The following is an 11423-nucleotide window of genomic DNA, read 5'->3' as shown; positions in this document are numbered from 1 at the left end:
GGCTTCTGTTTGTCAGAATCTGAATCAGTCCTAGCAAGAAAGATATTAAGGGAAATAAGGATGTAAGACACTTGGTTAACTATTCCTTACCAGAGCTGGAAGATGAAGCAAAGTGTCCTTTTTAGAATCTGTGTATTTTCTATGCATGCTATGCTAAATGTCTATTTTTTAAATATAAATTTATTTATTTTAATTGGAGGCTAATGACTTTACAATATTGTATTGGTTTTGCCATACATCAACATGAATCCCCACGTGTATACACGTATTCCCCATCATGAACGCCTCTCCCACCTCACTCCCCGTACAACCCCTCTGTGTCATCCCAGTGCACCAGCCCCAAGCATCCTGTATCATGTATAGAATTGACAAGCATTTAAACATTTAATTTAAGTAAAATTATAATTATTGAACTTTCTTAGTTCTCAATTTTAATTTTTAATATTTCAAAGTAAAAAAAAAATGAGTTCAAGTCACTTGGGATTATTTTAAATGAAATCCTCCCATAATACTTTCAGATTTTCTTAAACATTATAATTTCATAAAAGATTAATTTACCCTAGTACCAAAGCTACTTGTTTCAGTTGTATAACTAATAGCAAAAATGATAAACTTCAAAACAAACTGAATTTTGCACTGTATGTTCAGAATGTGACATTAAAAATGACACCCCTAACATTTTACATTTGTCCCTTTACTATTAATTCCATAGCACTTTAATAGTTGTTTTGCTTCTGAATCAGTAAACTTGTTTTCAAAATAAATTATAATTTTTCACAGAGTATGCTTCTTAACCTAGCAAGTCCAGTTTGTCAATCCCCCATCATTGTTTGAGGAATAACAATATTGAAAAAATAATAAAGATAATCTAGTCTAGTTATTTATTCTAGAGGTGTCAAAACAGAAGATGGAGACTTTTTACTTTCCCTGTACCATGCAAATAAGGCCTAATCTACACATCTACGACATGAACCCTGATCCAGGCTCCCAGCAATTATCCACTAGTCTACAGTAATCTTGATCCTTGTCCAAGGTCCAGATGCTATTTTCTTTATTTATTATCATACTTCTAATTTATGACAAACTGGAGACTTTGGGAATGTGCCTGATGAAAGTATTCATATCACAGAGCTATACTAGAAAGCATCAAAGAAAGAAATTTGAGAAAAATATTCTCTCAGAAAGAATGTTCGATGGATGATACTGGATGCTTGGGGCTGGTGCACTAGGAAGACCCAGAGGGATGATATGGGGAGGGAGGAGGGAGAGGGGTTCAGGATGGGGAACACATGTATACCCCTGCCGGATTCATGTTGACATATGGCAAAACCAATATAATATTGTAAAGTAATTAACCTCCAATTAAAATAAATAAATTTATATTAAAAATAACAACAAGAATAGCTATCCTTATTAAAGATTCTAACTTAGAAATGTCCAGTTCTTGGCCTTCCTCTCTCTTTTTTCTCTCTTCAAGGTGCACAGGGTATTTATTCTGTCCCTATATTACCTGTAAAGAAGAAAGATTAAATACTTGAGGTAGCACTGTACTATGGAAACATTTCATGAGAAAACAGTAATATAAATTAACTCCATTTCTCTAATTGGTGACCAGTACCTCTAAGATCCTACTGAACCAGAACCAGAAGCTCTTTATCTATCATTTCTGGTAAAGTTCTCTCTAGTTTCAAAACTTGAGAAATAGATTTCAGATGGCCATCAATGCATCAGATCATATGCAAATCAAAGATCAGATCACATGCAAAACAAAGAACTCAAGATTCTGTCTCTTCCTAAACTCATAAATTTGAGTATTGAAGACAACCTATCACAAAGCTGGATGTTCTAAATATAATTAATTTATCTAAGGTGCTTAAACATTCATTTTCTTTTATTTATTTTTTATTGATGTGGACCGTTTATAAAGTCTATATTGAATTTGTGACAATATCTCTTCTGTTTTTTGTTTTTTTTTTTTTTTTTTGTTTGTTTTTGGCCATGAGGCATGTGGGATTACAGATCTCTGACCAGGGATCAAATCTGCACCCCTGCATTGGCAAAGTTCTAACCACTGAGTCACCAGGGAATTATTTCCTAAACACTCACTTTAAATTAATGTTACATTTCATATAGTTATCCTACATCCTGCCCCCCACAATTTTGTTGTAATATTTGCTGTTAGAGCCACTTTATTTTCTTAAGTAAAAATGGTCCTTTTTCCTTTTATCATTATAGAGTTTGCTTGATCTCTCTCTCTTTTTCAAAATACTTGTCCTTTCTACCTCGACTACAACTTCAAACATTTGTAGTAGCAAGCCAATACACATTCCTCAGATTCCCAGAACTCTCCTAATCCCACATTCCAGGCATCTCTTGTTTAAGGGGCTGTTACTCAGGGGTTTGGACTTCCTAAGTGGCTCCATGGCAAAGAATCCTCCTGCCTGAGGATGCAGGAGTCACAGAAAACTCAGATTTGATCCCTGGGTCGGGAAGATCCCCTGGAGGAGGAAATGGCAACCTGGTTCAGTAGTCTTCCCAGGATAATCCCATGGATAAAGGAGCCTGGCACAACATTGTGTAGCACTGAACCACTGAGCACCCACACATGCTCACTCAGGAGCTCAGCTGAGCCAGCTTTAATACAGAGCTCTGTAGGCTGAGTACAGTTCCTCTTCCTTGAAACCTCAGAAAGACAATTTTCAATGAATAGATAATTCTCAACAATATCTGTATATAAATGGTAAATTTCCCCTCCACACTTTTCCCCCCAGGTTCCCAACATTGAAATTAATATTAATCTGTCTTTAGAATCTAATGCATACATGCTGATGTTGAAAGCAGGATCTGTCCTGTTTGGAAGTGATTGATATATTCTTATATCCAGAGTCACATACTTTGGGTCATAAACCCTAGAGACTATCTCTTGCCTCATTCTCTTAAAACCATGAAAAAAACACATATAATTAATCACCATTCTCTGATGTAATTTCTGTGTCCCAGAAAAATTGGAACAGTGTTAAGGGCATTTTTTAAATATAAATTTATTCATTTTAATTGGAGGTGAATTACTTTACAATATTGTATTCGTTTTGCCATACATCAACATGAATCCGCCATGGGTGTACATGTGTTCCCCATCCTGAAACCCCCTCCCACCTCCCTCCCTGTACCATCCCTCTGGGTCATCCCAGTGCACCAGCCCCAAGCATGTATCATGCATTGAACCTGGACTGGTGATTCATTTTATATAGGATATTATACATGTTTCAATGCCATTCTCCCAAATCATCCCACCCTCTCCCTCTCCCTCTCCCACAGAGTTCAAAAGACTGTTCTATACATTTGTGTCTCTTTTGCTGTCTCGCATACAGGGTTATCGTACCATCTTTCTAAATTCCATATATATGCGTTAGTATACTGTATTGGTGTTTTTCTTTCTGGCTTACTTCACTCTGTATAATAGGCTCCAGTTTCATCCACCTCATTAGAATTGATTCAAATGTATTCTTTTGAATGGCTGAGCAATACTATATTGTGTATATGTACCACAGCTTTCTTATCCATTCATCTGCTGATGGACATCTAGTTGCTTCCATGTCCTGGCTATTATAAACAGTGCTGCAGTGAACACTGGGGTACACGTGTCTCTTTCAATTCTGGTTTTCTCGGTGTGTATGCCCAGTAGTTGGATTGCTGGGTCATCAGTTCAGTTCAGTTCAGTTCAGTTCAGTCACTCAGTTGTGTCCAGCTCTTTGTGACCTCATGAATTGCAGCATGCCAAGCCTCCCTGTCCATCATAAGGCAATTCTATTTCCAGTTTTTTAAGGAATCTTGACACTGTTCTCCATAGTGGCTGTACTAGTTTCCATTTCCACCAACAGTGTAAGAGGGTTCCTTTTCTCCACACCCTCTCCAGTATTTATTGCTTGTAGACTTTTGGATAACAGCCATTCTGAATGTCATGAAATGGTACCTCATTTGTGGTTTTGATTTGAATTTCTCCGATAATGAGTGATGTTGAGCATCTTTTCATATGTTTGTTAGCCATCTGTATGTCTTCTTTGGAGAAATGTCTGTTTAGTTCTTTGGCGCATTTTTTGATTGGGTCGTTTATTTTTTCTGGAATTGAGCTTCAGTAGTTGCTTGTATATTTTTGAGATTAGTTATTTGTCAATTGCTTCATTTGCTATTATTTTCTCCCATTCTGAAGGCTGTCTTTTCACCTTGCTTATAGTTTCCTTTGTTATGCAGAAGATTATATTTTTAATTAGGTCCCATTTGTTTATTCTTGCTTTTATTTCCAATATTCAGAGAGGTGGGTCATAGAGGATCCTGCTGTGATTTATGTCGGAGAGTGTTTTGCCTATGTTCTCCTCTAGGAGTTTTATAGTTTCTGGTCTTATGTTTAGATCTTTAATCCATTTTGAGTTTATTTTTGTGTATGGTGTTAGAAACTGTTCTAGTTTCATTCTCTTACAAGTGGTTGACCAGTTTTCCCAGCACCATTTGTTAAAGAGATTGTCTTTTCTCCATTGTATATTCTTGCCTCCTTTGTCAAAGATAAGGTGTCCATAGGTGTGTGGATTTATCTCTGGGCTTTCTACTTTGTTCTATTGATCTATATTTCTGTCTTTGTGCCAGTACCATACTGTCTTGATGACTGTGGCTTCGTAGTAGAACCTGAAGTCAGGCAGATTGATTCCTCCAGTTTCATTCTTCTTTCTCAAGATTGCTTTGGCTATTCAAGGTTTTTTGTATTTCCATACAAATTGTGGAATTATTTGTTCTAGCTTTGTGAAAAATACCGCTGATAGCTTGATAGGGATTGCATTGAATCTGTAGATTGCTTTCGCTAGTATACTCATTTTCACTATATTGATTCTTCTGATCCATGAACATGGTATATTTCTCCATGTATTAGTGTCCTCTTTGATTACTTTCACCAGTGTTTTATGGTTTTCTGTATATAGGTCTTTAGTTTCTTTAGGTAGATACATTCCTAAATATTTTATTCTTTTTGTTAAAATGATGAATGGAATTGTTTCCTTTTTTTCTCTATTTTCTCATTATTAGAGTATAGGAATGCAAGGGATTTCTGTGTGTTGATTTTATAATCTGCAACTTTGCTATATTCATTGGTTAATTCTAGTAATTTTCCGGTGGAGCCTTTAGGGTTTTCTATGTAGAGGATGGTGTCATCTGCAAACAGTGAGAGTTTTACTTCTTCTTTTCCATTTTGGATTCATTTCTTTTTCTGCTATGATTACTGTGACCAAAACTTCCAAAACTATGTTGAATTGTAGTGGTGAGTGTGGGCACCCTTGTCTTGTTCCTGCCTTTAGGGAAAATGCTTTCATTTTTTCACCATTGAGGATAATGTTTGCTGTAGTTTTGTCATATATGCGGGGGACTGCCCATGATAGGGTTAAGTCCTGGGAGCTGCCTGGCTGATTGCCTCACCTAAGGCTTTGTTCCTTAGCTCTCTGTCCCGCCCCTCCTTAATATGATAACATTAACCGCATGGCCCCTGCAAAAGTATGATACACCACAACATGCTGCATCATAGACACTTAATGGAGCTTTTAAAAATAATAAAGAAGGGGGAGCTGCGGGAGACTGCCCGTAATGGGTTAAGTCTTGGGAGCTGCTTGGCGTGTTTGCTAAGCCCTAAGGCCTGTTCCTTAAGCGCCCTGTCCTGCCTCTCCTAAAAATGTCATCATGACCTTATGGCTCCAAAAGGTCTAGCAGCAGCTACACTTCAAGGACAAGTGCTCCTTAAACAATGTTGGGTTTGAAGATTGTCTTGTAAATATTAGCCCTCTGATATGTTCCAGGAGTCACGTATATTTTCTTATAAAAACTCTCCTCAATAAAAGAAGGCATCAGCCATCAGCCATCAGCTGTGTTGGTCTGATCCTCTCAACCCCATCTTTCTGTCTCCTTTTTTTTCTCAGCGATCGAGCTCCGTTTCTCGTGACTCCCGGGTGGGGAAAAAACCTTGCAGTGCTGGCCGCGGCAGGGCTCCCCCTTCTTTATTATTTTTAAAAGCTCCATTAAGTGTCTATGATGCAGCATGTTGCGGTGTATCATACTTTTGCAGGGGCCATGCGGTTAATGTTATCATATTAAGGAGGGGCGGGACAGAGAGCTAAGGAACAAAGCCTTAGGCGAGGCAATCAGCCAGGCAGCTCCCAGGACTTAACCCTATCATGGGCAGTCCCCCGCATCTCCCCCTTCTATATTTTTTAAAAGCTCCATTAGATGTTTGTGATGTAACATATTTCTATGTATCATCACTCGCATGGATAAAAATTCTTTTACAATGATATGGGTTATGCAGGGAGCTAAACACATCAAGACAAGCACCGCAGTTATAATCACGCCAATTGCAATCATGCTTTGTTGCAAAGAATGGAGGCTGGGAAAGTTTGAAAACAAGTTGCTTATAAAGTCTTCAGCCTCTTTTGCTGTATCTAAAGAGGCTTTAGGGGCATATTTAATTTTCAAAATCTCATGATGTAATTGTAACAAATCAAGGGAAATATTGGAGTTGAACCAAATACCTTGGAGGTGTTTCTTAATTTTATCCCAAGGAAAATCAGAGTTGTTATAAAGCTTTTTGGTAACGCAAATCCACTTATAATTAGCGTGACATTGAATTTTCATTCTAAAATTAAGGCTTTGAATTTTTTCTCCCAAAATTTTTACAGTATCATATAAAGCAGCAAGTCTATCTTTTATTTTTTTATCTATGTTCTCTTGAGTTCCCATCATCTTAGTAACATTAAAAGCTAGAGAATCTACAATAGTAGAGTCTTGTACTGATTGAGCTAATGCAATCAAAGCAGTTACAGCTGTAGCAATAAGGGTAATGAGAGAAACCACCCCAAGGATTATAAGACCAATTTCCCTTTTGGGACGGCTGAGTGCCGAATTAATGTGTTGTAGCAATTTTAAAGCAGATTTCTCGTACCAAGTTTCAGCAATTTTTACAGGTGTCATAATAAAGGCAGGTTGTTTTACTACTAAGACCTGTTTTCCCATGGAGACTCCTCTTATACAATTTGTCAACCAACAGTCTGAACAATTTATGTGATAGACATTATGAGTTTGATTAATATATATAGATCCTGTTAATAGCATAAAAGGAAAAGGTACACAAGCCTGGGGGTACCGATGTCCAGTGGTACCTATATTTCCATATTTAGACCCACTAATATTAGGCTGAATATACAATCCATAACCATAGTCAAAGGCAGCCAGTAATTTCCACAGTTTTGTTTGATAGATCTTATGGGATCCTATCGCCAGGATGGGAGGATGTTGTCCCCTATATTCTGGGAATTCAGGGGTTCCCCCTGGTGCCCAGTCCCACAAGAACGTTGTGCCAGCATTATTGATGTCGTAGACAGTTGCGCTTCTTCCTCGGCAGAGTGTCCAAGGAACATCAATGCCTATGTTTATGCTGATGTTACGGTCACAGAACGGTATATGTAAAGGTCCAGTTTCTGCATGCTGTGTTATACGGCCTGCTTCATGCGATACCTGGAATCGTCACCTGCGGGTAAGAGGTGAAAGCAGATACAGTTATGCAGAAAGGTTGATTTAGCTTGTAGGAAAAACACATGGGATATTGTGCGGTGAGTCCAAAAAAGGAGATGTTAGCTTGTTGGGATTGAATATGAGTGTTGGACATTCCACCCAGGAGGAACGTATCATTAACATACACAGGAAGCACTTCCTCATTCCATCCCAGAGGTTGAATTAATGGTGGATCTGGGACATAAGCCCAGTATGTTAAGGCAGTCCCTTGTTGTATTTGTTGTAATGTCATGAGCAGCATGATTAACATGTTTGTAGGGGTCACCGGCGGCAGGGTATGGACTTTATTTTAAGCTCGCTGCATCAATGCATGAATCTGCTGTGAAGTAGGCAAATTTTCCACGTCATCCTTGAGGGACATCCGTCGCATTTGGTACACAAGGGACCTCCTCCGTCGCGCGTACCAACCTTTCCGGGATCCAGCGTGGCGCTTCGGCATCCTGTGGGAAAACACAAACATGACCCCGCCCCCAAATCAGTACCGGATCTGGTCCAGACCATCGTCCAGTGAGGGGATCCTTCCATTTTACGAGAGGTTTCTTCTTCAGGTGATGGTCTCCCCATAGTTGTTGCGCGGCAGAAAGCCCCTGTGAATCTAAAGTTAAAAAATTTAAAACAAATAAAGCATGGTGTAAAGCATTTTGTGGTGAAGGAGCATATAGCTCATTCCCCCTTTTTTGTTTTAAAAGTTGATGTTTCAGCCGTTGATGAGTTCGCTCTATAATGCCTTGTCCTTGCGGGTTGTAGGGTATTTTAGTTTTATGCTGAATATGAAAGGAAGCACAGAAGCGTTGGAAAGATCGACTGACATAGCCAGGGCCATTGTCAGTCTTAATAACTTGAGGAATTCTTAAGATAGAAAAACAAGAAAGCATATGTTGTATACAATGCCGAGTAGCTTCTCCAGTGTGAAGGGAGGCCATAAGAAAGTGAGAGAAAGTGTCAATAGAGACATGAACATATTTAAGACGACCGAAATGAGGGACATGGGTGACATCCGTTTGCCAAATATGATTAGGGCGAAGGCCACGTGGATTAATGTCATATTGGGGTAGGACAAAAAATTGAGGACATGTAGGGCAGTTTTTAACAATCTGTCGAGCTGCTTCACGGGATATTTTGAATTGTAAACGCAAAGAATGACTGTTTTGATGGTGCAAAGCATGAGAGGCTTGAGCAGCACTAACAGCAGATTGATAGAAGAGTTGCTTAGTTAAAGAATCAGCAACATGATTACCATGAAATATCGGCCCTGGCAATGAAGAATGAGCTCGGACATGCCCAAAATAACAAGGATGTTGCCGAGCTTGTATAGTAGCCTGGATAGATGAAAATAAAGTAAACACTTCTTCTGATGAGGTACCTATAATAGGAACAGTTTCTAACACATTTAAAGCCTGAACGATGTATTGACTATCAGTGAACAAATTAAAGGGAGTTGAAACCGTCAATAGAGCTTGATGCATTGCAAATAATTTGACAACCTGGGCAGAAGAAAAAGCAGTTTGAGTATAATAAGATTGGTCATTAATAATTAAAGCTGCAATGCCATTGGAAGAACCATCTGTGAACAAAAGAGTGGCATTATTGATAGGTTGATTTTTAACTATTTTTGGAAAAATAAAAGGATGATGCATAGCAAAATGTAATAATTTATCTGCAGGATAATGATGTATAACTTGTCCAGGGAAATTGGCATTTTTTAAAGGCCAGCTGTTTGGCAAGAATAACACCAGCATGTTCATCAGACATAATTTTACCAATGGCATCTAACAGTCTGGCCACAAAATCTTGGTAGGGCTCATCAGGCCCCTGTCTAATTTTAGACATATCGTCAGTCCGGGTACTAGAACTAGGAAGTTTTTTCCATGTCTGTCGTGCTGTATTAGATATTTGTGCATAAGCACCTGGTAAAAAATTTAGTTGTGCATTAGTAGCTTGATAAGTGCCATCTCTTATCAACATTTCATAAGAAGTTTGAATGTCTTGTTGCCGATTTACGTCTGCAATACGGCCACACTGTTCAACATATTTTGATTTTTATAATAAATAATCTCCACCTGAAAGACATGTTTTGGCTATTTGCTTCCAGTCATTAGGAGGCAAATTTTGAGTTCTCAAATTTTCAATCATTGCCATAGTAAAAGGGGCAGTGGGACCATATTGAGAACAAGCAACTTTCAATTCTTTTAACTGTTTAAAAGGCAAGGCCTCATAAAATCGTTGGTTGTTTTGTTCAAACACAGGAAAAGCTAAAGCAAAATCAGATACCGTCTCACCCAATCGCTGAGCCTGTCGCAGAGCTTTTTGTAAAGGAGAAATGGTGTCCTGAGATGATGAAGGAACCACTGGTCCAGGCGGGGGATCCAATCCGGCAACAACAGAAGGAGCATAAGCGGGAGGGAGAGGAGGAGCAGAAGCGGAAAGATTAAACTTATGGTCTGAACTGCACAACAATTTAGCAAGTTTTCTGACACATTCCATCAGGTCATCGTCAGAAGCCTTGTGTTTTTCCTCTTGAGCTAAAAACTCCCACTCTTCATGGTGGTATTTAGCAGCTTCTTCTTCTAATTCATTTGCGTCTTCAGAGGAAAGAACGTCATTTACATCAAGGGACTGGGGAGATTTAAGTGGTTGCGGCTTACCCTCTAGCCCCTTCAGAACAGCATATTCTGGCTCATTTTTTGTTTTATCTTCCTCTTTGAGCAATTTACCTAACCGTTTTAACTCTTCATTGTCAAAATCTAAGCAATCTCGTATTAAAGTCCAAAGGGACAAGGTTTTAATAGGCACTTTATCTGGACCATGCAAAGTATAGTGCGTTTTAATTTGTTTTCTTACCTTTTTCCATGTCTCTAGATTAATGGTCCCCTCCCTAGGAAACCAAGGACAAACTTCTTTAATAAAAGAAAGAAAATTAGTTAATTTTGCTTTAGAAACAGTAATACCTCTATGTTTTAACATAACAAATAACATATGTACAAACAATTGACGACTGTGCGTCTGCCCCATGATTTATACTCTCAACAATAATCCTTACTACTCCACTTCTTATTAACTAGCACCGACACCGTGCAATTACTCACTCGTTCATATAATGAGTAGTGACGAAGAGCTGTCGTTTTCGAGCCCCACGTTGGGCGCCACCTGCCGCGGCCAGCACTGCAAGGTTTTTTCCCCACCCAGGAGTCACGAGAAACGGAGCTCGATCGCTGAGAAAAAAAAAGGAGACAGAAAGATGGGGTTGAGAGGATCAGACCAACACAGCTGATGGCTGATGGCTGATGCCTTCGTTTATTGAGGAGAGTTTTTATAAGAAAATATATGTGACTCCTGGCACATATCAGAGGGCTAATATTTACAAGACAATCTTCAAACCCAACATTGTTTAAGGAGTACTTGTCCTTGAAGTGCAGCAGCTGCTAGACCTTTTGGAGCCATAAGGTCATGATGACATTCTTAGGAGAGGCGGGACAGGGCGCTTAAGGAACAGGCCTTAGGGCTTAGCAAACACGCCAAGCAGCTCCCAAGACTTAACCCATTATGGGCAGTCTCCTGCACATATATAGCTTTTATTATGTTGAGGTGTGTTCCTTCTATTCCTGCTTTCTGGAGAGTTTTTATCATAAATGGATGTTGAATTTTGTCAAAGGCTTTCTCTGCATTTATTGAGATAATCTCATGTCTTTTATTTTTCAATTCGATAATGTGGTGTATTATACTGATTGATTTGCAGATATTGAAGAATCCTTTCACCCCTGGGAAAAAGCCCTCTTGGTCATTGTGTATGATCTTTTTAATGTATTGTTGGATTCTGATTG

General features: G+C 38.8%; 2 protein-coding genes across 2 annotated transcripts; both read right to left on the bottom strand.

The window, feature by feature from the left end:
- Nucleotides 1-6185: 6185 nt before the first annotated feature.
- On the bottom strand, nt 6186-8118 carry LOC120861641. Its single transcript, XM_040237347.1, is given in 2 exon segments — nt 6186-7540; nt 7542-8118. Coding segments are annotated over 2 exon segments (1854 nt in total). The 5' UTR covers nt 8063-8118; the 3' UTR covers nt 6186-6207.
- Nucleotides 8119-9255: 1137 nt separating this feature from the next.
- LOC120862243 (endogenous retrovirus group K member 10 Gag polyprotein-like) lies at nt 9256-10642 on the bottom strand. The gene is given in 1 exon segment (XM_040238366.1): nt 9256-10642. A coding segment is annotated over 1 exon segment (1359 nt). The 5' UTR covers nt 10615-10642.
- Between the last annotated feature and the right edge of the window lie 781 nt (nt 10643-11423).

The sequence above is a fragment of the Oryx dammah genome, unplaced genomic scaffold (assembly GCF_014754425.2).
Source record: "Oryx dammah isolate SB20612 unplaced genomic scaffold, SCBI_Odam_1.1 HiC_scaffold_3, whole genome shotgun sequence".
Taxonomy (NCBI): domain Eukaryota; kingdom Metazoa; phylum Chordata; class Mammalia; order Artiodactyla; family Bovidae; genus Oryx; species Oryx dammah.
The sequence above is the reverse complement of the archived record's forward strand: the minus strand, read 5'-3'. Positions and strand labels throughout refer to the sequence as shown.